The following is a 26,929-nucleotide window of genomic DNA, read 5'->3' as shown; positions in this document are numbered from 1 at the left end:
GAAGCTCAAGACTCCCCAAAAGGAGAGAAGGACTCTCCTGAGTGGTTTGGCGGTTCCTTCCAAACCTCCCTCAGGCCGGAATACGGTGGCTTTATCCCATGACATGGCCTTGGCTGCCGGGGCAACAGCAACAGGCCACAAAGCAGGAACAGCCAAACCCAATGGAAGATGGTGCCACAGCCCTAGTCAAGTTGCTTAGTTCAGGCATGACTCTTCTCTGCTATTAACCGGCAGGTTTTTCTTCTTGTTCCAAAAGAAGAGAAGCGTAGGCAAGCTTAAAACTCTTTAACTTGGTAATTCCAAATGTGATCAAATCGATTATACTTTGGACTGGAGAGAGCAGGGTTCAGATTCTGCCATGAAGCCGATTTGTTAACTTACTCAACATGACAACTGCATTTGGGAAACTATTACAGGGTGTTAGTCAAAGCTAGTCCTACTCAGAGTAGTCCCACTGAAGTTAATGGACATGGCTAACTTAGGTTCATTAATTTCCAAGGGTCTTCTCTAAGTAGCTCTTAGTTAAAACATCTTCTGACCACACCAGGCAATTTATTTCAGAGCGGGAGTCAAATTAGTCTACAGTTGTAGTCACCGTGGTGCCCTCCAGATGTTGTTGGGCTAGGAGCTGAGGAATCTGTCTTACACTGAGACAGACCATTGGTCCATTCAGCTCAATACTGTCTTCACTGACTGGCAGTGGCTCTCCAGGTGTCTTTCCCTGACCAACCTGGAGATGTTGAGGACTGAACCTGGGATCTTCTCCATGCACAGCATGGGCTCTGCTACCGTACTACTTTCACCTCCGATCACTGGCCATGCTGGCTGGCTAGGGCTGATAGGAGCTGGAGTCCAACAACATCTATACAGGCAACATGCTGGCTCTCCTGAGCCAAAAGGGAGTAACATTGCAGCTTGATGGCCATGGTGATTTGCAGCATGCAGGGCTCCCTCTGAGAATGTCAGCCCCAAATATCAACAGCACCCATTCCCCCATCCTGACAGCAGCTTGCCTTAGGGTTTCCTCCCCCTTCTTTGGCTGCGTAGAGCATCTGGAGGGCGGATTCCGCCAGAGTCTTGGTCTGGTCCAGCAAGGTCATTTGCTGCTGGTGATTCATCAGCTTGGAAACCACTCCAACAGCGGCAAGAACCAGAGGCTCAAAATAACTGGCTAGCTGCGTCACCTAAGATGGGAAAGAGAGCAAATGAATCTACTCATCTGTGTGTGCAAAGACTTCATTTGTTTCATTGTGCAATGTAAATAAAAAAGATGCATCTGTTTCATGTAGCCATTTGTTTAAACAATTCGTTTTGCTTTTCACATTTGTATATCTTCATATATATGCTTACATGAGGGGGAGGGCTCTGGCGACCCCTGGGGGGGGGAAAGGGGGCAGCTTTGGTGATGGTAGGTGGGGTTGGCAAGTGAAACAAGTGGGGTGGCAGCCCCTGGTTTCATATATTTATGTAAGCATTTCTGTGAAGTCCGATTTCTGTGAAGTTCTGGGTGCTGCTTTTAATAACTTCAGCAGCTGCCATTTTATCTTCTCAGAAGTCCCGAGATATTGTGTTGCTTGAGAGCACTTCACTAGGAGGTTGAGGGTGGGGATGTTATCAACGGCAAAATCCAGCTCGGCTGCTGGGGAAAGGTAAACCTCCCCCCTCAAATGAATGACGAAAGAACTAAAGAAAATCTAAGCCAAAAGGCTCTATTCAGTTCAATTGCTTATTTGTTTCAAAATGTACGCACAACACCATCCAATACCCACTGAGAGAGAAATAGCTGCCAAGTACCCCAAGAGAGGTTTATGAGTGTGAGCTGTGAATCAAGTTGTTCCTAGTTCAAATCTTGCCTGTGCCGTAAACTCAGACGTTCTTCAGCAAGCAGCTAATCTCTTGGCCTCAGCCCTCAACACGTGATATGGGGATAATGTTATAAAACTATAATACAGGGTTATTACATAGATTGAGGTAACCTTTGTAAAGTACTTTGAAGCCTTGAAAGAAATATATAAAATGCTACAACATTGACTCTGTCTTCTATGGGAGAGAAATGCTTCTCTGTCTCTCAGAGCTACATATGACAGTTCTTACATCTTGTTCAACTGATTTCCAGACTGTCATCAAACCCTTGAACATCTGGGGTTCTAAGAAAAGATGTGAAGGCAACCATACTTATTAAACAAGGGTTTTGGAGAAGACAATTCAGTCATCTAAAATTAACCCCTTCATAGAATCATAGAATAGTAGAGTTGGAAGGGGCCTATAAGGACATCAATTCCAACCCTGTTCAATACAGGAATCCAACCTAAAGCATACCCAACAGATGGCTGTCCAGCTGCCTCTTGAATGTCTCCCCCGTGTTGAAGAACCCACTACCTTCCTAGCTAATTGGTTCTATTGTTGTACCACTCTTAACGGTTGTGAAGTTTTTCCTGATTTCCTGTAACTTGAGCCCATTATTCTGTGTCCTGAACTCTGGAATGATTGAGAAGAGATCCTGGCCCTCCTCTGTGTGGCAACCTTTCAAGTACTTGAACAGTGCTATCATATCTCCCCTCAGTCTTCTGTTCTCCAGGCTAAACATGCCCAATTCTTTCAGTCTCTCCTTATAGGGCTTTGTTTCCAGCCCCCTGACCATCCTCACTGCCCTCCTCTGAACCTGTTCCAATTTGTCTGCAACCTTCTTACAAGTGTGGTGCCCAGAACTGGACGCAGTACTCAAGATGAGGTCTAACCATTGCCAAATAAAAGGGAACTAATACTTGATGCAATTTGGAAACTATACTTCTGTTAATGCAAACTAAAATAGCATTTGCCTTTTTTGGAGCCACATCACATTGTTGGCTCATATTCAGCTTGTGATCAACAACAATTCCAAGATCCTTCTTGCATGTAGTATTGCTGAGCCAAGTATCCCCCATCTTATAACTGTGCACTTAGTTTCTTCAATTAATTTAAAAAAACCCAACCACCTCTTACGGCTTTATCTGAGTTTTTCTTTGCTCAATTAGGACATGAATGACTCACGGTCTTAAAAGCCAGTTTGCTTGTTTTCTGGAGTAAATATTATTACTCAGAATACACCTTACACTAAGTTAACAGGTGAAGGTATAACTTGCATGTGAAGATTCCTTCCTTCCATTGAAGCCTTTGGCCATTCTTTTTTGTTCTTGATCGCTTCATTCAGATTATTTATTTATCTTTAAACTTCTATGTCATAAAAAATATCACTATGGTGAACACCAAAAATAATTAATCACAGGGTCATACAACTGTAAAATAGAGAACTAAATGACCAACAATGAATAGAATTAATTCTCTATAAGTGCTTGCGCTAAGTGTGGTGGTTAAGGTGTTGAACTACAACCTGGGAGACCAGGGTTCAAATCCCCACACAGCCATAAAGCTCCCTGGGTGTCCTTGGGCCAGTCACTGCCTCTCAGCCTCAGAGGAAGGCAATGATAAACCCCCTCTGAATACCGCTTACCATGAAAACCCTATTCAGAGGGTCACCATAAGTCGGGATCGACTTGAAGGCAGCCCATTTCCATTTTTTCAAACAAAGACATTTTCAGCAGATGACAAATTCCAAAATTGTAGGTAGTGCTGCCCAGTGGATTGGGCCCCACAGGCCCTCTGCTGTCCTGTATAAAGCCCCAAACCCATGACTTGAGGCAACTGCCTCATTTTTTCTCTCTTGTCACAGAGGCAGGTCATATGGCTCCCTTGCCAAGTCTGCACTCTTTTCACAATTGTGCCTCAGATCGACACACAGGAACATCACCCTTTTGCAAAGCGGCTCTTTGCAGCTCCCTACCTTGTGCCCAAGCTGAGCGGCTTCACCTCGAGCTGCCGTAGCAATGGGGTCAATAAGATGCCCAATTTCCTGGACGACTGAGGTCAGCTGCTCTTGCAAGGCCTGGGAAGTAAATGAACACGTTGCACAACAAAGAGAAATCTTATGACAACACAAAGGCACTCCGTGACATGAAAGGCATGCACAGTGCAAGAAGTAACGACTTGGAAAAAAATATTTATTTTGCCATTTATACCCCACCCTTTTATGACAGGAAGCTGCCATATATCAACCAGGTCAGGTTCTTTGCCCATCCAGCTCAGTGTTACCTACTCTGACTGGCAGCAGCCCTCCGGGACTCAGGCAGAAACGGTTTCCCCGCCCATCACTTGCTACCCAATCCTTGTTTAACTGGAAGACAGAGTGTGAACCTGGGACCATCTGAATTACAGCAAATGCAGCTGGTACAGATTTTTAAAACCAAACGTTAATTTTAGGCTGAGCTCTTTTTGTGAAAATAGAGAAATAAGTTAATAATAAAACTTGTTGTTTTGTCCTCCAGGCAGAATTCTGGGTTCCTGCTTAAAAAATGCAAGAGGGAGTGAAACTTGATTGCTTAGACTGGTTTGGAGGAACTACTGAATGATACTCTTTCTCCCTTGGCCCCGCAGTTGATGTTACATAAACCCTTTCCTTTTCTTCCTGCCTTCCTCCTCTTTTTTCTCACTATGATCTTTCTTTTAAATAAGACCAATTTCCTGGATAGCTCATCAAAAGAAAAAAGCAGACTTAAGAAGAAATGTCACCCTCCTGTTTTGCAAACAACCTACGTCTGTTCAGCGTCTGAGATGTACCAGGCTTGCTCACCTGGAACAGGGTTAGCGCAAGGAATGCAATGCATCATGGTAAAAGCTTCTAGTTTTTTTACGGAATAAGATTTAAGGGTGCGGTCTCTGTTCTGTGACCCCTCACCCTGCATTGCTAGCTGCATTCACTTTGATTTTGATCTCTCACTCTTTCACACAAACACACTTCGCCTAGCAGTGCACAGCTTCCCTTACCTCAACAGAAATGTCATCCCTCATAGCCAGGTTTTGACTGACAGCAGCAAGGGAGGCCTGTTCAATGTCCCTGATGCATCTGTTGATCCCATCAATGGAGTAGTCACACTCCCGCTGGCCTGGGGCTTTGTCTCTGTAGAACATAAGTGGGCTTGTTTGTTTGTTTTATTGATTGATTAATATCCCACTCTTCCTCCCAGTAGGAGCCCAGGGCGGCAAACAAATGGGTGAAGTGAAAAAAAAGATGATAATAATACTTAACAAGTGGAACCTGCAACAAAATGTTGCAGTATGGAGTACTCCTTGTTCAGGATTCCAGCCATTCCATCCCCCCTCAACCTGGTTTTCCATCTCTCCTCTGCCCCCCATAGTAGGTCAGCATGTCTTATTGAGTTGTTTTGTCTCCCCCACCCAACTATTTATTTATTTGATTTATATCCTGCCCTTCGTCCAAGTAGGAGCCCAGGGCGGCAAGCAAAAGCACTAAAAACACCATAAACACATCATAAAAACAGACTTTAAAATATATTAAAACAAAACATCCGTAAAACCATATTTAAACAAAACATCTTTAAAAACATTTTTAAAAAAGCTTAAAAAGCATCTTTAAAAAAAAAGCTTTAAAAACATTAAAAAGCAATTCCAACACAGATACAGACTGGGATAAGGTCTCTATTTAAAAGGCTTGATGAAAGGGGAAGGTCTTCAGTAGGCGACGAAAAGATAACAGAGATGGCGCCTGCCTAATATTTGGGCAAATACTATAGGAGGTCGCTGATTCATAGGGTCGCCATAAGTCGTAATTGAGTTGAAGGCACATAACAACAAAGTAAACTACTATTACTCCCATTAGTAGTTTTATGGTTTTATCCATGTTTTATTGGATTGAATTTTAATGTTTATAAACATGTCCTTTTGTTATGTCTCTTCATATTGTAATGGCTATTGGCTAAAAACAATAACAATAAAGCATTGAATTGGACTCCTCTGCAATTCTTGCCTTCGGATGCGAGGGGGTGCTATACCCCACTTGATGGCATGCTACCTGGGGAAAACAGCACACATCAGAACAATAATCATGTGATACAATACCAAAAAGCAATTAAAACAAACACAATGTAAAACATATCCTACATTAACATAGGTAGCGTAATCGTTAGGATATTGGACGATGACCCGAGAGACCAGGGTTTAAATCCCCACTCAGCCATGACCTTGGGTGACCTAGGATCAATCACTGCCTCTCAGCCTAACCTACTTTACAGGGCTGTTGTGAGGATAAAAGGGGAGAAACCCATGTATACCACCTTGAGCTTCTTGGAGGAAAGGTGGGGTATATAAATAAATAATTAAAAATATCACAGCAAAATGAGACAACAGCAAGACCTTAAAGTTACATAGGAAAAGGCCAGAAAAGTGACATTTCTGAAGGAAAATAAACTCCAAGAGGGGACAGCATTCCAGAGGTGGGGGAGGGGGAGCCTGACCCTTCAAGGCAGCCTGTTAATGCTGGGGAAGTGGAAGTTCGGGAGCCAAATGCAACCCTCCAGGCATCTCCGCCTGACCCTGAAGACCTTGCCCAGGCTGCGGAGCAGGCCATGGCTCTCACTGGCCCTGCTCTGTGCTTTTGCCTGGCTGGACTGTGCCCTTGAACCAGAGCCTGGCAAAGTTACTTTTCTGAACTACAACTCCCATCAGCCCCAGCCAGCATGGCCACTGGATTGGGCTGATGGGAGTCGTAGTTCAAAAAAGTAACTTTGCCAAGCTCTGCCTTGAACTATGAGCATGCTCCTTGCATGCCTGGGTGGAGAATAGAGAAGGGGCATGCCTGTGTAGAAACCTCAGACCTTTGCTTGGCTGAAATGCAGCTCACTGTACACTTAGGAAAGTCTTGTGTGTTGCTCTGCCCACCACTGACATGTGGCCTCCAGAAGGCTGCCCATGAGGAAATGTGGCCCTTGGGCTACAAACGTTTCCCTATCTGGTTAGAATGAGCTGGGTGTGTGCCTGCAGAGTGGGGAATGTAATAAATAGGGTTAGAGAAAGGTGCAACAGGTATTCATATTGCAAATACTTACAAAAATAAAATGACTCACCTAATGGAAGTGATGAGGCTCTTGATGGACTCGGACACAGTGTGTGAGTGCCCAGCGAGAATGGACCAAGTGGGAGGGTCTTTGGGGTTGATTGCCAGTGAGCGAGCAGTTTTGATCAAAGATGATGAGCTCTCCAGCATAGTGCGGGCGGAAGTCAAGATGGGTTCCTGTGCACGAGAACCCTGGACAGGAAGGAGGGAAGCCACTGTTGATTACTTCAGGAGCAAATCCCAGGCCCGGTTCACATGTAATAAGCCCAGTCCAGACTACCACCTCCTCCTTCCTTTTTAAGCACATCTTAATTAAATTCTTCCTTTTTTCTTTCTTTCTTTAAACAGTTTCCAAATCAGGAAAGTGTGGTTTGAGCAATCCCTGCAAACCAGGACCAGATCATAGTTTGTAGGGATTGCCCTAGTCCAAATGCAGCCGACCTGGAGCCCTCCAGATGTTTTGGACTATAACTCCCATCAGTTCCAGCATCACACAGCTGGGCTGGCTGTGGCTGATAGAAGTTGTAGTTCTAAGTATCTGGAGGTCACCACACTGGAAGGCTATTCTACCCCCATTCTGGCATTGCTCCCTCATGCAATTCCAAGCCTGTGTGAGTGGAAGCACACTCCCAGCCGTGCCCTTGCGGTCACATCACCGCCCTCCACACATTGCGGACTGAACATCTGCAACATTCCAGGCTGCGGTCTAAAGGCACATGAGGCCAACTCCTTGCTGAAGCTAAGCAGGGTCAGGTCTGGTCAGTACCTGGATGGGAGACCGTCTGGGAACCGTATGTAAGCCGCCTTGGGTTTCATGAAAAAAGAAAGGAGGGGTATAAATGTAATAAATAAATAAATAATAAATAAACTAGGAGCCCTCTCAAGTCATGTGCATGATTCACTACACAGCTTGGAACCCTGGGAGATCAAGAGCTCTGAATTGTCTACATGAATAGAAAATGCTTCCAGCTATAGAGTCATCCTGCGAACTCACAGAGGGGGGTGAAGTCAGCAATGGTGATGTGACAGAAAAGGGTGTCCTGTGCAGATGTTCATCACCCAATCTGTGGAGTGCTGTAGGAGATGAAACAGCATTTCAACCACAGGAATGAGGGCCAGGGTATGTGCCACTGACTCATCTTCCTCACGTGATTTGAATCATTTGCGGAGTAACACCTGGATAGGGCTATAGTTTGCTTACTAGACTTTCACAGGACAGGAAGGGAGCAAGTTACATAAAACCAAAGTAAGGCTGTCATGCTTTTAATGCTGTATTTTACATTGTTGTGACCTGATAGGACTTTCTGGTGATGGGCAGGTAATACTATCATTACTAAAAACACTGCAGCTGACAAGGCAAATTGTGACAAGTAGCTTGTTTCTAAATGATCAGACCATGCTTTGTAATTTACTAAAAGACTGAAAAACTGTAGACCAGGCCACAGCAAGCTAAGGACAGTGTCCACATCATTGTGAAACTAATTTCACAAAGCCCTTCTCTTACCTCAGCACTGATCTGGGCTGGAATGCTGACAAACTCAGGGTTCGATGCAAAGGCTGCCAAGTTTTCCACAGCTTCAATCAATGGGGCTGTGGCAGTCCGGCACTTATTCCGGTTGTCTTCTGAGAAGTCACCATCCAAAGCCTAACAAATAAAAATAAGCTTGGGTTCAGAGATATATTGGGTACAGAAAACCCATGGAGAGAGGCTGCCAGGATCCCTTGGTTCTAAGTGGTGAGGTATACTGGAAATAAACGGTTGAAATTAGATGTGGGAATCCCCCACTCTGGATGACATATCCCAACCTAAGCCATCTCACAATGGGTTAAAACAGGATAACCCAGTCTGCCAGCTGGCCCTTGTATCCAAATGTCTATATGATACTTGCAAGGCCTATCAGGTTCCCAGCTCTTCATTCAGATCACCAAAACCATTCATGAGTTCTCCATATATTGTCAATGCTTTCCTAGGAAAATATCCTGCAGGTTTCAGACTGGCTCCTGATTTTGTCAGACCCTGGGCAAAGCAGCGATCATTTACCTGAAAACACACTTCCGTGCTCTAGGCTTGATGGGAAATGATCCCACAACAAGAATGTGGTTCCTGATTTGATTGCATGCATACCCACCCGCTCACCCACTGTTTTGGTTCAAGGTCATTATTATAAAATATTTATATACTGCCACGAAGTCATGGAGTTTCCTGAACTGGCACCCGGATATACAAATATAAAATTATGAGAAACCATAAAACAAATCAATGAGTCATAATTCAAATACCCAAGATCCATAGTCAAGTGAGCAATAAACATCCCATAGACAGGAGACATTTTTTTAAAAGGCCACCCAGGTATTTAGGTATCAGGGCTCAGAAAGAGAGAGATTTCCTAAAGCAATGCTCACACACTGCCATACATACTATTGAGAAGACTTATGAACAGATCTCTGGGAGCCTGGATGTAATGAGATCCAAGAGACTCTAGAAAAATGGCTGGTTCTTCACTTTTTAAAAACTACACACGTATGCAACTTCCTTTTCATATTTTTGGCAGAATAATCAGCTACTTTGTTGCAAATTGCAGAAGTATTTATCAAAGCGATATTCTAATACGCCAGAAGAAGCTCTTCTTTTTCCTGCAATGAAGACAGGAGGTCCCACCATGTGAAAAAAGTAAGAGGCTGCCTTGACAGTACAACCCCAAGAGACTCTCATACCTTGATAGTTTTAACCAAGTTGGCTGTGCTGTTTGCCACCTCCTTCGCAGACTGGACAAAGTGCCTTTTTGCGACAGGGTTGGCCGTCTTGGAGGAAGCAATACGGCAGGCATTACACAGAGCAGAAGTGTGCTTTGCCACAATGGTGGCAGCTGATAAGACCTAAAATTAGAACAAACACACAGGGTTGAAAGTGCAGAAATGGGGCAGGGTGAGGCAGCTGCCTTAGGAGGCAGATGCTGACTGGAGGAAAGTGGAGAGATCTGTTTGTGGCACACAGTCGGCCCTGCATACTCTAAGCTAACCTGCTGCCCTCAGGTGCAGAGGACACTGCCCTGTTTTCCAGTTTCCAAATAAGATTCAACTGCCAGTCTGATCACCTTTTGCATATGGAAATGGCAGGGGGGAGGCACCATGTTGTCCTTTGCCTCATAGAATCATAGAATAGTAGAGTTGGAAGGGGCCTATAAGGCCATCAAGTCCAACCCCCTGAGCAATGCAGGAATCCAACTCAAAGCATTCCTGACAGACGGCTGTCCAGCTGCCTCTTGAAGGCCTCCAGTGTCGGAGAGCCCACTACCTCTCTAGGCAATTGATTCCATTGTCGTATGGCTCTAACAGTTAGGAAGTTTTTCCTGATGTCCAGTCGAAATCTGGCTTCCTGCAACTTGAGCCCATTATTCTGTGTCCTGCTGCCTCAGACAGCAACATGTCTTAGGCTAGCGATGGAACACCTGCTTTGCCTAATTCTGTATCTGTGTTCTGACATGCTGAAGGGCCAGGAAGAAAGTAACTTGAGTTTTTGTTTTGATGGTGTATTTTGACCCCATGATACACAATAGAAGTAGATATATTTTAAAGAGCCATTTGGTTATTTAAATGTTTGGTAAAATCCTTAGCTGCTGCCACACATGGTGTCTTTCGGAGCAAAACATAAAACAGATAAGGCTTGTCCAGGTCTGGTTTCCAATTCCCTGGATGCTGACAGAACCAAGCAAAGAGGTACCAGCAAGCGTTTTCTTTCTTTCTTTTTTTCTTGCAGTCAATCCTATCTATGTCTACTCAGATGAAAGTCCCATTCAGTTTCATGGGTTTCACTCTCAGGTAAGCGGGTACAGAATTGCAGCTCTAATTACAATTAATCCATTGAAACTAAGATAAAGATAAGACATAGATGGGCTCTTATTTTGGACCACAATGGCATTATTTTTAAAATGTTGGTTGTTCAAATGCTTCATTTATATCACTTAATGACTGGAGGAAATGTATATTTCTTTTCTGAAAATTTCCAAAAAACAAAAAGGAGGAAAATGCATTCATTCACCAGTAAAGACAAAACACAATATGCCCCAAAATAATTTAGTATTAGTTCAGCCCAAACACATTTTCAGCCTCTGAACTGATGTTCACAAATTCATGGTTTGCCCATGGTTTGTTTAAAATTCAGTGAAGTATCACTACATCTCTCTAAAGTTATACTCTGAGAGAAAAGCATTTGCAATAAGGAAGCTAGTAATTTTCTCCATAGGAAAGAGTTGCCATTTTTTATCTGCTATTTAACAGTGTCACGAGCAACTATTGCTTTCATAATTTAGCAACATAAATTTTGCTACTGCAAGTTTAGTAAGACTTATTTGGCCATATCTGAGAGGCCAGAGCACATGCCCATTGACAGTAAAGAAGTGCATCCCAGAATCCTCCCAGAATGCTGGGACAACCCAAGACTGCCCTTTTTGCAAATCTACAGGGTCCATCTCATAAACGCTGTGCAGTGCAGTTGAGAAATCACCTCTGGCAGTCCCTGACAAACTTTACCTGGGATGGACTACTCCCTGGGTCCACCAAGTTCTGACATGCCATTTGGATAGCTTGATTGGCTCTGGCAAACTGGATAGGATCAACAAGACCCTGCTGACCGGCCTGGCTGTTGGGATCAGAAATGCCAACCAGGTAAGCAGCCTGGACAAAAAGAAAGGAATCATTGAAACTTCTTCGAGGTGGTTTTCACAAAGCAAGTGGAAAACACCTTTCCGTCCACTTTACTTGAATTCACGCAGAACCAAAAGCAGAGGAAGGAGAGCTATTTCCCACCCCACACACTTTCAAGACAATACAAGTCTTTCATTCCAATTAAAGGCATGGAAAAGTGCAAAAAAGCATTCTCACACTTTGCAAGGAATTAAAATGCCTTAATATTCTGATAGAAGTGTCCACCAAAACAGAAAAGCTTACTTAATATATTAGTCACCTAAAACTCACCTGAGCTGCGGCTTCAGTGAGACCACAAAGGGCCTTGGAAGCCACCCCAACACAGTCGCCAAAGACTGGGAGGTCCCCTGTTTTGGCGTTCTGAGAAATCCCAGCCATCGCCTCTCCTAGCACCTTCAGAAAAAAAGGCAATTCAAGACTTTCAATTCTTGCTTTATAAATAACAGTAGCAATAATAGTATTAAAAATGTAAATGTACTGCCTTCAAGTCGATTCCGACTTATGGTGTCCCTATGAATAGGGTTTTCATGAGGCCGAGAGGCAGTGACTGGCCCAAGGTCACCCAGTGAGCTTCATGGCTATGTGGGGATTCGAACCCTGGTCTCCCAGGTCGTAGTCCAACACCTTAACCACTACATCACACTGGCTCTTTCAATAATAGTATTACTATTACTGATAATAACCATAATTTAATATTTATTAATATATTATACTAACAATTATTTGTATTAACATTTGATAGTATGCAATGCTAATAATATCCAGAATATATAGGGCACTTTAGAATGTTCAAAGCAATTCACATACATTATCTCTGTAATCCTTATAACCACCTTACTGGTGGCTTTATTTACAAACTGTAGATCAGGAGCTTAGGCATGGGAGTTTACTTGAGGCTAGCTGGAGAGGCTCCTGACACAACGGCAGGATCTGCATTTCAGCATCTGTGGCAGGTGGGCATCCAGCCTCTGCTTAAGGTAGTTACAGTGCAGGACAGCTCACCACTTTCTCGGGCAGCCTGTTCCACTGCTGAACACCTCTTGCCATGATGAAATTCCTCCTATGGTTCAGCTCAGGGTCTCCAAAACTCTCCCCTCAGACCACTTGAAAATTGCTGGGAGTCATGGGGGACCACCTAGTGACATTTCTGCCTGTTGCAGCAATTGCAATGCCCCGTGTTAGATGCTGTATGGATTTTAATTGTATTTTGATTGTTTCTTCTGTTTCTTGCATATTGTCTTTTATGGTATTATAAGCAAATATTATACAAGAAGGAAGCAACAAAAACAATTAACAAATAAAAATTTAAAATGCGATGGATGCACCATCTTTCATCTTCAACCACAAATCCACAGGCACACTGCAGACCACCTGAATGAAGCTCATGGACCACTGATGGTCCACGGACCATAGTTGAGAACCCCAGGTTTAGCTCAAATGTACTTCTCTGCTCTTTCCACTGGTTCTAGTTGTGGAGCAAGGAGAACATAAGCCCTGCTTCATCTTGTATGTGACATCCCTGCAGATACTTGAAAGCAAGTATCGTGCCTTCCCTTCCTCTGCTCTTCCCCAGGCTAGACACAACCAGCTCTTTCAAACGTTCCTCACAGGACTCTGTTTCCAGGCCCCACAGCATCCTGCTTGCTCTCCTCAAGCCATGCTACTAAGGAAAAAGGCATCATGTGACATCAGGTGATTGACAGGTGGGTAGCCCTGCCCACCTGTTAAAGTAGCCATGGGGGCGGAGAGACTCAGAGTCCAGTCCACTGGCTGGGAAAAGGCTCCCCACCCTTGGTCTAAGTTTTTGGAAGTTAGTTTTAGGAAGGTGTGCTCTGCAGGTATTAACTGCTGTCCTTCATCGTTGAAAAGTGTTGTTTTAAACTATTTTTCTATGTAGTCGTTTGATTACTGTTAGCAGCCCTGGCCTCCCTTTGGGGAGGAAGGGTGGGTTATACAATTGATATATGATCTGATGGCGGTTTATTGTTATTATTAGTTGTTTTCATATAGTATTTTTCTTTATTTTTTATTTCTTTTGTATTTTTAATTTCGTTTTGGTTGTCTTTCATTGTTAAATTTGCAAACAAAAAATAAATAATAAATAATTAGCTCAGCTTGATATGTTAACATGTTTTTAATTGTTGTAAACCGCTCAGAGAGCTTCGGCTATGGGGCGGTATACAAATGCAATCAATCAATCAATCAATCAATCAATCAATCAATCAATCAATCAATCATTTCCTTGCTTCTGGATAAAGGAGAAAGCTGCAACCCCTGGATTCTGCTTCTCGCCCTCCACCCAGAAGGCTCCAGTGCCCCAGCAGGGAGTGGGCTGGTGCTCCTTGTGACTGGCGAGGTGGAAGGCAGGGAGAACAACAGCAGGTGGAGTCAGAGCCAATGACAGATGGAGCCAATTAATTCCAGTTTGTCCCCATCCTCTTCCTCCCTGCTGAGTTCTACAAGGGTGACACCAAGACTAAGGAGGAAGAAGCAGACAGACAGCACCACCCTCTGGACTGTTTGCAAGTAAGAAGGGAGGCTGGGAGGGGATTGGCTGAGGGCGATAGTGACCAGTGCCTCGTTTGCCCTAATGGACCAGCCTCCACTCTGCAAACAGAAAGAAAATACGACAACTACCTTAGAGTTTTTCATAACACCTTCAATGCAATCAAAGTAAGAGAGGTCGCTAACTGGTTCGTTGGGATTTTCCAGCATCTCTTTAACCGTCTGAAAGTAAGCAGAGGCACAAGAAATAGTCAGTAACACAATAAAAATATTGGACCGACCCACCTCTCGCTGCACTTGGATAGGTCACCAGCACTCGCTAGGGTGGGTTGATTAAGCAAAGCCCTTCTTGGGATGAATTCATTTTAAATCTGCTACTTTTAAATCATAATCAACTTTTAATGTATGCTTTTATTTTTAGATGGTTTAATTGTAGTTTTATTGTTCGGTTTTAGTTTTATACACTGCTTTGCACGATATGCCTCCCCTCCTCAAAAAAGCAGACTGTCTCTGTGTGTGTGTCTGTAACTGTGATTAACAACACACAGCTTTTTTTTTCAAGCAAAAAGTTTCAATTTCCGCCTTCATCAGCTGCTAATATACAAATGTCACAATGCTATTACCAAGGTGGTACTTATAGAGCTTTGAGGACAGAATGTTCAGAGGGGATTCATTTGCAGAAATTAAGCTATGTTTCTACTCTCCTGGTTGAGGCCATGTGGTGCCAATGTGTCCAGGGTGGATATTAGCTTCTCTGAATGAAGCCCATCTGAGCATTCTGTCCTCAAAGCTCTATAGCTGCCACCTTGGTAACAGCAACATTACAATTGTATGTTAGCAGCTGATGAAGACAGAAGCCGAAACTTTTCGCTAGAAAAATAAAAAGCTCTTTGTATATCACAAGTACATGTGTATTTTTAACTGATTAACAGAATCATAGCAATCCAGAGCTACCTTTTCTGTTTATTGCTTTTAAAACTGCATATTCTCTCTCTCTCTGGGTAGTTTGCAACAAGAAAAACAACAGTAAAATATTAAACTCAGTTTAAAAACCACCAACTACATGCCATTGTGGACATTTCTGTACCCCCTTAATCAGGACCTTTCTCCAGCTAGATTTCTAGATTTCTATGCTGTGCACCGCCCTGGGAGCTTATTGCTATAGGGCGGTCTAAAAATGTAATAAAATAAAATAAATAAATAAATAAAATAGAGAAAGCCTTCAAGCTTACATGCAAGGAGACTCATTTCTCCCAGTCAGCTACTCTGGAAAAATAACCCATTGGCTCACGTCAACCTCCAGTGTGTTATGTTACAGAGAATACTTGAAGTTTGTTGAATGTCAGCAAGAGTCTGATGAATGTCTGGAAATGCAGACACACACCAAATACATGGGAATTATTTCCCAGCATATGGGAAACAAACAGGATGAACTTGAACTCTTAATACAAGAGGGTAAATATGACTTCATAGATATAACTGAACTTGGTGGGATGACTCCCATGACTGAAATACAGCAACTGAAGGATATAACTTGTTTGAAAAGAACAGAAGGAATAGAAAGGGAGGCAGAGTCACACTATATGTTAAAAATATATGTCCCTGCTTAGAAAGACAGGAGGATGAGCTTGGTAGCCCCCCAAGAGCATCTGCATTAAAATAAATGGGGCAAGGAATAAAGGGAACATGGCAGTTGGAGTCTACCAACCACCCAATCAAGGAGAAGACAAGGAGGACACTTTTGAAAAGCAAATTGCCATGTTTCAAGGAGGCATGATGTAGTAGTAATGGGGGACTTCAGTTACCCTGATATCTGTTGGGAGACAAATTCTGCCAAACACAGCCCCTCCAAGAAATTCCTGACTTGTGCTGCAGATAACTTTCTCCTACAGAAAGTGGAGGAAGAAACTAGAGGATCAGCTACCCTTGACTTGATTCTAACCAATAGAGATGACTTAGTGGATGAGGGGAATTTAAGGGAACTCTGAGGGAAAGTGACCAGGTTATACTTGAGATCAGGCCAGTGGCCTATCTAGTCCAGCATCCTGTCCTCAGAGAGGCCAAACAGATGCCCATGGGAAGCCTACAAGCAGGTCCTGAGTGCAAGAGCACTCTCCTCTCCTACAGCTACCAGCAACTGGTTTTCAGAATCATAATACATCTGACTATAATGGCAGAGCATAGCCATCACGGCTAGTAGCAACTGATAGCCTTATCCTCCATGAATTTGTCTAATCTATTTTTAAAGCCATCCAAGTTGGTGGCCATCATTGCTTCCTGTGGGATTCCTGCACTGAGCAGGGGGTTGGACTCAATGGCCTTCTGGGCCCTTTCCAACTCTACTATTCTATGATTCTATATGTTAACAATAAGGGTTCACTGGAATATGTCCCAGAAATGGGGAAAAATAAACCTATTTCAGGAATCCACAACTTTGGTTCAAGATCATTGGCATTCACATGTGAATCTGCATGTATGAGTGACATTGTTTGTTCTCCAAAACTGTTATTGTTTACTCATATGTATATAAATATGCGAGAACTTAAATCAGAGACTCAAGGAAATTGTAAGAGCTGAGAAGCCCTCATTAACAAATAGGAGATTTTATCTATGTTTCATCCAGGAGAAAGGGGAGAGAAGGACCATGTAAATCCAGCCTTCAGCTCCCAGATATTGTTGGGATGACAACACATATCTACCCAGTCGATCACTGCGGTCTGCAGGTGAGGGCCTCCTGCAGATATCATCTTATCAGGAGGTCTGTTCTGCACAACATAGGAAACGGACCTTTAGTATGGTGGCACCTATCTTGTGGAATTCCCTACCTTTAAGTATTAGACAGGAGCCATTTCTGTTATCTTTTTGGCGGCTATTGAAGACCTTCCTATTTCAACAAGCATTTTAAGTTGAGACCTTATCCCAGTCTGCTTATGTGCTGGAAACTGCTTTTTAATATGCTTTTAAACCTTTTTTTAAACAATGTTTTTAACCTTTTTTAAAAAAAAAAATCTTCAAAGCTTTAAAAAAATGTTTTTAGAGTTGTTTTGTTTTAATGTATTTTAATGTCTGTTACGATATTTTAAAGTGTTTTTAGTGCTTTTATTTGCTGCCCTGGGCTCCTGCTGGCAGGAAGGGTGGGATATAAATCAAATAATAAATAAATAAATAAACTCCCATCAGCTCCAGCAAGCATGGCCAATGGTCAGGGATGAAGGGAGCTGTAGTCCAATAATATCTGGGAACTCAAGGATGGATAAGGCTGTTGTCAATAATAGTGGTTTGAGTTTACAAAAGCGATCAGAGTCCACAAATTAGTGAAAACGAAACAGTGATCTTGGAATGATACCAACTGGCAAATAAGGATATGTGCAGCTTGGTATTCTCTGCCTATGGATATGAGGGATGTAAGGTGTCCCAGGGTTGTGGCAGTCTTGAATCAGAATCATGGCGGTCAAGCTTTGATATTTTACCACCTGAGCCACCAGCACTCTGTTTCCACACCATCAGCCTGGCACATTTGAGCTCTGTGCTTCGAGGGTGCTTCTGGGTTGAAACACCAGCCTGCCTGAGCAGTCCACCAGCTGACTCCAAAGGGGCCAGTCCCAGCTCAGCAGGCCCTAGAAAGCCCTAGCCTCAGAACTTTCTCTTCACTCACTGAGAAGGCACTGCTTACGCACCCACAGCCTCATGTCTGCATTGCATCTTGGGCCTGCACTAGCTTTGGCCTACTTGGAGTGGCAGGCAGCTCTCTCAGATCCTGACCCTGGCTAAGTCCTGACAGGGGATGATTTGAAGACGTGATCAAGCGATAGCCTCAAACATCCTTAATCGTAAAAAAAAAAGCTTTGTCAGCCACGTTCCCCAAGAACAGTAAGCATGCAATCAAACTGCAATATACCTCCAGTTCCCGGAGAGCATTGTCACACTCTTTTTGGCCAGGAGCTTGTTGAGTACACAAGCTGATGAGCTGGTTTATACTCTCAGTCACAGCCCTAAAAGGAAAGACAGAACAACATGGTCCACCGGCACAGGCAAGAGATGGACCTGTTCTAAGGCAGACTCTTTTATTAGTGTCCATTCAGGGAAAATAGCCAGCCATTGCTCACTTTCTCATTAAAATCACTCCTGGGGAGCTCCTGAGATCCACAAAGCTTCCCCAGAGCACACCATGAAAATCCCGGCAAGAGAAATGGGGACATCGATGCCATGGTACAGGTTCTAGGGCACTGAATCCAAACACTGCCTCATGTATTTTATTTTTTTATCATTTTATTTATATCCCACCCTTCCTCCCAGTAGCAGCCCAGACCGGCAGTAACTTACGTTACTTTTCAATGTGTCCAAAGCAGCTTAAAATAACAAAGGTAAAATAGTTGAAATGCTAATCATAACCTAGTGCATTGAAATTAGACCCCCTGCTTTCTGGGATTAGTCCACTGAGCCGCTTTACCAGGGCTGGGAAATTATGATTTGGACACTTTGTTTGAGCAGGTCTAACAGAGGAAGGTGGAATGTATTTCAGTGAGGTGAGCCTTGAGCTCCAAGTGCCTTGATTTATATTCTGTGTCTTTGTGACTGTAGCTGTACATCCCCAGGCTGTCATTGGCCTTTACCTTGCAGCCGCTGCTAAGAGGTTCTTGGCGTTGGGAGCACCTGGGTCCACCGACAGAGACTTGGCCGCCAGAAGCAGCTTGCTGGAAGCCATGGAGATATTCTTGAGGTTCCCGATGACTTGAATTTGGTCCTCTTTTGTCTGCAAGGCCAGAGAGGCAAACCATTGCATGAATTTAGCGCACAGGATGGGAAGGCAGCTAAGACCCTAAGCCTTGCATCCACGGCTCCAAAGGAAGACCCCCAGCTTGCTTAGGACTGTGTCTAAAACAAGAATGGATTCTGACTCTGGGTTTCTCCTCATGCAAAGGGAAAAGCAGTCACACATCCAAGCACCCTGATGCCTTGACAATGAGGGGGCTTCATGGAGACAGTGTGTGTGTGTGGGGGGGAGGGAACAGCTTTTAAATTAACTTCTGTTTGCTTGCTCGTGTCTGTGTGGCACAACTAGTCCACAATTGTTTGGCGAGCGGCAGAGCTGGTCCCTCACTCCACACCACAGGCAACACAAGAAGTTTATCATGTGCTCAAAGGGCTGCAGCTAATTTGCGTGACTTCGCTGCAAGGGCTTAATTAGCATCTCATTTCCACGAGTATCACAAGATGGCAAGCTGCCATGGAAGGGCGCACGGCAGTTTTGCTGCCAAGCCTGCTAGATGGGAAGGATGCAGCAGTCTTTGCAGCATATACAGGGAGGTTCTGGCAGCCCCAAAGTTCAAAGCATGTGGCCCAGGATGCCCCAAAACACACGTCACTGCTCACCTGTCTGCCCAAGCAATAGCAGAGCTAATTAAAGCTGTGCTGATCCAGCACCACTTTGAGATCCGCAGCATGGCCCTGTTTGGCTTTTGAGGGAAAAGGCCTGGATTGCTGCTCTCACAATGCCCTCCTCTGAGCACTGAGAAAGACTTTTTCTTACTGGTTCTGTGTTTGGGGAGCGGGGAATAGGCATGAGGGTGGGAGGGAGGATGTTGTACCTCTCGCCCAGGTGAAAAGGGAAAAGACAGCTTCATATGTTCTTAATGGAAATGCTGATTCCCTGCTAAGTGAGAACGTATGGACTAGGTGGATGGGAGCTTGGCAGACTGGGAACTGATAAAGCAACACCATGCACAGAATCATAGAGCTGGAGGGGGCTTCATGGGTCATCTAGTCCAACCCGCTGTTCAATGCAGGAAATCTAGAGCTAGAGTGTTCTCAACAGATGCCCCTCTACCTTCTGCGAGAGAGACACCACCACCACCCCTCCAGGAAATTAGTTCCACTGTCCAGCTGCTCTTATCGTTAAGAAGCTTCTCTTAATGTTCAACTGAAATCTACCCTCTTGTAAGAGGAGCCCATCAGAGCTAGCCCGGTCTTCTGAATTAGCAGCAGAGAACAAGACTCTGCCTTTTTATGTGGCAGAAGAATGTGACCACGTCCCCCCTCCACCCACAGTCTTCTCTTCAATCCCTTAAACCAGCCTTTCCCAACTAGTGGGCCACCAGATGTTGTTGGACCACAACTCCCATCAGCCTCAGCCAGCATTGCCAATCGTCAGGAAAGATGGGAATTGTGGTCCAACAACATCTGGTGGCCCACTAGTTGGGAAATGCTGCCTTAAACCTTTTCATTCCAACATTTAAATCCCACTGTTGATTTATGTGGAAAGCCCAAAGTGACTAGCAACCACCCAGCAGAGACCTGAGTGCAAGAACACTCTCCCCTCCTGAGGCTTCCGGCAACTGGTTTTCAGAAACATACTGCCTCTGACTAGGGTGGCAGAGCACAGCCAGCATGGCTAGTAGCCATTGATAGCCCTGTCCTCCGTGAATTTGTCTAATCTTTTAAAGCCATCTAGACTGGTGGCCATCACTGCATCTTGTGGGAGCAAATTCCATAGTTTAACTATGCGCTGAGTAAACTCTGAGTAAACTCTGCTAGCCTTTCCCTCTCCCGCCCTGCCAGAGGTCATCAAACTGGGGGGGGGGGAGAAACCTCACCTGAGCTTGCCCAGCCATTTCAATCCCAGCATCAAGGAACTCATCAAAATCCTCACTGAACTTTCCGGAGGCAGCTGCCAACTCCCCACTCTGGCCCCGTGTTGCATGGACGACCTCACCTGCCGACTGGTTCAGGTCAGCTGCAGCCTGGTTGAGTTCGCTCTGGGCTTCTTGGAATGATTTTGAACTGGGAGGCAGCTACGAGGGAGAGCAGGTGTAAAATGGGAGTTCTGACTCTAGTAAATGACACATTGCTATGTATAGCACCATCAATGCACATGGCACTTTGTAGAGTAGATGAGGAAAAGTCACTGCCCCGAGGGACTGTAGGGTTGTATTCGTGTAAGTCAGTGGTTCTCAAATGTTTTGGTTCGCGGCGCACTGTTAAAACATATGAAAATTTTCTGGCGCACTTCGTGTACAAAATTAAAAATATATTAATATATTTTAAACTATGAATAAAAACTTAAAATTTACAAATGGGTTTTTTCTCATTTTTAAAATATACTTTCATAATATTCGCGGCACACCTAGTCACCTCTTGTGGCGCACCAGTGTGCCGTGGCGCACCGTTTGAGAATCACTGGTCTAAGTTTTACTCAGAAATCAGTTAACCTAAGTTAGTCGTGCCTGTTAACTCCAGTGGGTCTGAGTAAGACTAGTAATGAATCCCCACCCACCCAATCTAATAAGTGGCACATGAAAGATAACAGGGGAAGGGGCAGGATAAACAGAGAAAAATACGCAATTATTTCGGCTGTGTGTTCCTAGGCTTGTTCCAGAAGGGTGCAGGAACTAGGGCAGCCCTTCCCATCCTGGTATCCTCCACATGTCATTGGATCCCAACTCCCATCAGCCCTAGCCAGCATGGCCAATGGTCAGTGATAATAGGAGTTGCAGCCTAGCAACATCTGGAAGGCGCTGGTTACCTGGGACTAAGAGGTTATGCTGACTGTCCAGAATCAGGCCAGGCTACTCAACCTTTGTTGCAGGGAGCTTTTTGAAAGCCTGGTTACCCATGAAACAGAATGAGTTGGTAGAAGGGATGGTGCCACTTCTGTAACACCATGTTAAACAATATTCTATCTAGGACTAATTTACAAGCAAGTGGTTCCCTTTGAGAGAGATGTTCTGCTTATTTGCAGGTTGCATTTAAAATTTTTAATTTTAAGCTCCGCATTTAAAAAAAACAAACCCAACAACACAAATGTTAAAAAGCATAACAACAATATACAAATTTTTAAAAGCACTTCACCGATTCCACAAGCAATTTCTTGCTGGATTCACCAATGCTCTTCAATGCTACATCTACATCCTTTTGGCCAGGAAGGCAGTTCACACAGTTGTTCAGCGAATGGGAGACAGCTTTGGCCACCTTCAAGGAAAGACACACAAAAGACAAAAATGTAATTCTCCATCTTTGGAGATGGCAGGGGTTGCCACCTCTCACCGTATACGCAGAGGCACATGTTAATCAAATTGTTCCAAGCTACACAGGAAGTGGATTGGACTGTGAAAGACCAACCCAAATTGTGTTTGAATTTTGACAAATGTGTACGGCAGTACAATATCTCAGAGAGGAGGTAAAGTCTCCTGCTCTCCTGGTGCATTCACTGTTGATCATTTGCATGTTTATTGAGTTCAGTGGGATTTACTCCCGTGCAATCATGCTTAAGATAGGTAAAACTGACCATGGGGAGGGAGGCCTGGAGTGGGCAGGGGAGGAGGAAGAGGGGAGGAGAGGAAGAAGGGAGGAGGAAGGGAGAGGAGAGGGGAAGGAGGGAAAAGGCAGGTCTGATCATTTGCATGCTTTTTGAGTTCAGTGGGATTTACTCCTGTGCAATCATGCTTAGGATAGGTGAAACTGGCCTGGGGAGGGGCAGGGAGGGAAGGAAGAGGAGATTGGGTGGGTGGGCACTGGCCGAAGGGGAAGCCCGTTTCCTTTCCAAAAGGAAAACATTGTGAACAGTATCATTGCTTTTCAGCGTTTCCCCCAACTTTTTATTCTACAGCAGGCACATGTAGCCTCCCACCCAAATTTAAACCAAAGCTGTCCCTGGCCACATCCACACCAGACTTTTATTTCTGATCGCCCCGCTGCCGCTGCCGTATTAGTGGAAAGCCGAAAAGCAGGGCACTGATAAGTGGGGCCCAACTGCACTGGAGAAGACTCACCTCCAGCTCTCACCTAGGATAAAAAAGTACCACTCCCCCCCGACTCTACACAAGCAGGGCACAGTTTCATGCTGGATTGGACTCTCACTCCAGGGGCATGAAGCCACTTTCCACCAACACATATCACCCTAGAGCACCCCCAGCCTCTCACCCTGGAAGTGGCCTAGAGAAAAGCGCAATGCTCAAGACCACACATAAAACCCTGCTCTATAAAACTAAATAAAAGGGGGTGAGTCCTTGCCCTCGTGGAGACCCAAAGACACCTTTGGGGTCCCCCTCACCAGCAGTGCCATCTGCTGTCCCTGGCAGGCTTGGCTTACAGCCTGCTCTTTCCCAGCATGACAGCAAGGTTTGCTGGTTTGGGGGGTGGGGCCTGGGCAGTTGCAGCCACTCAGGCAGATGGAATTCAGGCTCACTGGGGTCTAATCCTGATGTTAACTAACTCCCCGGAACAACAGCCTCTTGGAGCCAGCTGCTTCTGCAAAGGAGTGCCCCCCCTAAAATTAGGCTCTGTTCCTCTTCCCAGTCTCCCTAAATCAGTTAGTTGCCTCTCTCCCACTCATATCCTGCTGCTGCTGTGTACATTTGAGTTAAAACCGATATTTAAACATATATTTTGTGATAAAGGGTTGTATTCAACCAACTTTTACTCAGAGTAGACCCACTGAAATTAATAAATCTACATTAGTCATGATTATGAATTTCAAGAGGTCTACTCTGAGTAAAAGTTAGTTGAATACTACCCAAAACACATATGCATTTTCACACAGATTTTTTTTCCTTCAAGAATAACACAGATTAATGTGGAAACAGGAATGAATGGATGCATGAATGAATGCACATGAAATCAGCATGGATCCACAACAGACTGATCCTCCCTCCCTACTCAGGCATGGTTATAGATGGAGATCAAGTCTGAAGGAGTGACAAAAGTTTTGTGAGAAAGAGGCAGGCCAAGGGCACCATTAAGGGCAGCAGCAGGTGTCGTGAGCACTGCGTGGAGCTGGTGGACGGCCAAAGCGTGTGAGAAGGACTTAGAGTGGGATGTTCAAGCCGGGGAGGGTCTGAGAGGGGGAGGGGGACTCAGGAGAAGCTCCCACACTGGACTTTGACAGTTCAACCCCAGCAGCTCCAGATGCCCCTGGGCAGACTCAACCGGACCAGCCAGCTATTCCTCAGTCTTATGTTTCCTCTCTCCCTGTCCCCGCGCTGCCAACGGACAGCCCTCCTCCCTTGGAGGGGGAAGTCAAGACAGTGAGCGAGGCTCCGCCTTTGCCTCATGCCAGGAGACGTATGAGGCGGGAGATTCAACAGACACAGTTGAAACGGAGTCTCTGCTTATGTTGGAAGTGGGGCAAGAGCAACTCCTGTTTTGTTCTTCTGTTTATGTTCCAGAAGGGAGATAGAGTTAGGGTCCTCCAGATGGATAGGCTTCATTATCTTTATCTGTGGTGCTCGGACTGACTTCCTTCCGGCTGCTAGAGTGTTACATCTTTAGGGAAGCTTACCTGCCCTTCCTCCTTCTGCCCTTTCCTTTCCTTTCTTCTCTGACTGTCCGGGGGAAAGGAGACTCCTTTGTCTCTGTTCTCTCTCTCCTAGCCATGAGGTTAACTGCCACACCTGGGCAGTGCACCTCCAATTTACTTAGTTAGCTAGAACTAGGTATGCATTTCTAGCTACAATGTATTTCTATAATAAAGTAGCTTTTCTTATCAGTGATCCTGATGCAGGGTAAAAGCCTGCTTTCTTAGGTAAACGCACACACACGCTGGCACACTCGCATTTCAACACCCGCTATTACTCTCTGCTGCTGTACTGCTTTAAACTAAATTTAGCACGCACACAAAGCAACAGCTTACACGTGTGCATCCAACAGTGACAGGGCGCACACGCATGTGGGGTGCCCGCCCAGCCTTACTTAAGCTGGCTGGGTGGGTGGGGGGATAGTTGCTGAGTCAACATCTTAAAGCCGCGAAGTTGTGCCTAGTCAGTTCTAGAGAGGGATGCTGAATTCCGAGTAAGCTGTAGGTAGATTCACAAAGCGCACTGAACTGAAACTTTCTCTTACTACAATAAAAGAAAAAAACACAGCTGTGATGGAGTCTGAGTTCCTCGGGTTCGGGCAGGACAGCAGGAGAGACGAACACATCAGAGTCACAGAGCACAAGCCACTGGGATATGCTTGTGCACAAGGTTTGCTGCAATGAATGGAGGCTGGACAACAGCACGGTAGACATTAAAAAAAAAAGCAGTGCCCTCTGTTTTGCCCGGACTTACCTGGGCGAGCCTCTGTTGGCTTTCTGCATCACCAGGAGCTGCCAGAGCCTGCTTTGCTTCTTGGATTAGCATCGCTGAGCCTTCCATAACATCCCATGCCGAGTCCAGCATTGCGTGTGCTGCTGTCGGGTCACTGGTAGATGCTGAAACGCCCCGTGCCGCCTGCGCCAATGTCTTCAACGCGTGTGCTGTCTCCCTGGCAGCAACCCCTAAATTAAGATCCCATTGTGTGTTTAATTTATTTGCTTCATCATCCACCTCTCATGGCGAGGGATGGAGGAGAAATTTGTTTGATCCACATTTTAATGTAAATCTGCCTAATTCACTCTTTCTGAACCAATGAGAACCAAAGCACAGCTATTCTTTGAAATCTGCACTTTTCTGAATTTTATGATGTAGTTCTCCAACCAAAAAGTGTCTACAAAAAGGCATAGTAGCAATCTGCATAATAAATGCACAGCAAATGCATAGTAGCAAAAAACAATGTACAGAACAACCTATTAGGCAAAACTGCTTGCAAAACATGTATTAGGAGAAATGCTCATGATCTTGCATACAAATTTTCATGAGGATTTCTAAAAGAAAAAATTGCAAACTGATACAAAAACGAGGCAAACTGCACTTAAGGCTGGAACAATGAGAAACGGAGAGACACTGAGACTGACAGGTTCGTCCATCCTTTCAAGATCACAGAAGGCAAATTCCCCATTAACAAGGAATGCAACTGGGATAGCCTTACTTTTAGTGAAAATACGTCAGCAATTTCTCTGTACAAAAAAATCCTTTGGGGGTTGGACTATTGTCCAGCACAGTGATTGTTTTAACTTGTCCTTTTTCGCTTGATGCAGAACAATTTATTTTCTATATTTTTATCCTGCTTTTCCCATAACACCCAAGGTGCCCAGTGAAACTGGACGAGATCCAAACGTGATACAATTCAATAACTGAGCTAGATAAATTAGAACGATCTTCTTCAACTTGGTGCCCTCCAGATGCTTTGGACTATAACTCCGCTAATCCTCAGCCAGTGAGCAGTTTCCACTGACTCAGCAGCCCCACCGAAAAGTTTCCATTTCCTGTGGCAACCCACCATACTTTAGGTGTTGAGGGTGACACACAGAACTGGGCCTCGATAGATTCTCTCAATAGTTAACCAGGCTCATTTAGTATGGTAAGCATCAGAATCAGGAGGCCTTAAAGCTTTTGATCCTTAGCGCGCAATTAAACTCATATTTGCACCAGGCTAGGGGGAGTTCGATGTGGCGGCACCCTGGCTGAGCCGGCAGGCTCCCAGCACCACCGGACTCCTCTGGCAGTAGCCCCTCATCCCAGCTGAGCTGCAGCGCCACTGGGACCCTGCTAGCTCAGCCGGGGGTCCTTCAGGGATGGCCAACCTGGTGACCAGAGAGCCAGTGGAAGGCCCAAAAATGGAGCATTCTGGAGGCGTGGGAAAGGAGCTGGGGGGGAACTTATGTGTCATTCTCCTCACATTTGGAGCGCTCCCGCAGGTCCTGATGCAGGTAAAATCATTTCCATGGTGGCCAATGGGGAGTGCTTACTCCCCGGTAGGGATATTCGCAGAAGACGGCTTTTGGTTTTCCGGCCCCTGCACGTGGCTCCCAACCAAGCCAGCGTTCAGCCAGCCCAACGGCTCCTGAATGGGGAACGGATGCTGCGGAGCTTCCTGCTGGCTCCTCCGCCACCCCCCCACCTCCCACTGGCTTCCCAT

The 26,929-nt window shown here is 45.0% G+C and overlaps 1 protein-coding gene across 8 annotated transcripts in view; it reads right to left on the bottom strand.

Annotated features, from left to right (window-relative positions):
* Positions 1 to 26,929, bottom strand: part of TLN2 (talin 2) — a 232,395-nt gene that overhangs the window by 48,457 nt on the left and 157,009 nt on the right. For all 8 annotated transcript variants that reach the window (XM_061595996.1, XM_061595999.1, XM_061595994.1 and 5 more), the window contains 14 exons: positions 25,201 to 25,409; positions 22,004 to 22,123; positions 20,749 to 20,946; positions 18,769 to 18,908; positions 18,054 to 18,147; positions 14,288 to 14,377; positions 11,921 to 12,043; positions 11,477 to 11,620; positions 9,662 to 9,823; positions 8,451 to 8,591; positions 6,957 to 7,138; positions 4,861 to 4,993; positions 3,821 to 3,922; positions 1,014 to 1,184 (listed from right to left, as the gene is read on the bottom strand). In XM_061595996.1, the coding sequence (XP_061451980.1) occupies positions 1,014 to 1,184; positions 3,821 to 3,922; positions 4,861 to 4,993; positions 6,957 to 7,138; positions 8,451 to 8,591; positions 9,662 to 9,823; positions 11,477 to 11,620; positions 11,921 to 12,043; positions 14,288 to 14,377; positions 18,054 to 18,147; positions 18,769 to 18,908; positions 20,749 to 20,946; positions 22,004 to 22,123; positions 25,201 to 25,409 (2,009 nt within the window). The remainder of the gene's footprint in view (positions 1 to 1,013; positions 1,185 to 3,820; positions 3,923 to 4,860; positions 4,994 to 6,956; positions 7,139 to 8,450; positions 8,592 to 9,661; positions 9,824 to 11,476; positions 11,621 to 11,920; positions 12,044 to 14,287; positions 14,378 to 18,053; positions 18,148 to 18,768; positions 18,909 to 20,748; positions 20,947 to 22,003; positions 22,124 to 25,200; positions 25,410 to 26,929) is intronic.

This window comes from Rhineura floridana, chromosome 14 (assembly GCF_030035675.1).
Source record: "Rhineura floridana isolate rRhiFlo1 chromosome 14, rRhiFlo1.hap2, whole genome shotgun sequence".
NCBI lineage: Eukaryota > Metazoa > Chordata > Lepidosauria > Squamata > Rhineuridae > Rhineura > Rhineura floridana.
The sequence above is the reverse complement of the archived record's forward strand: the minus strand, read 5'-3'. Positions and strand labels throughout refer to the sequence as shown.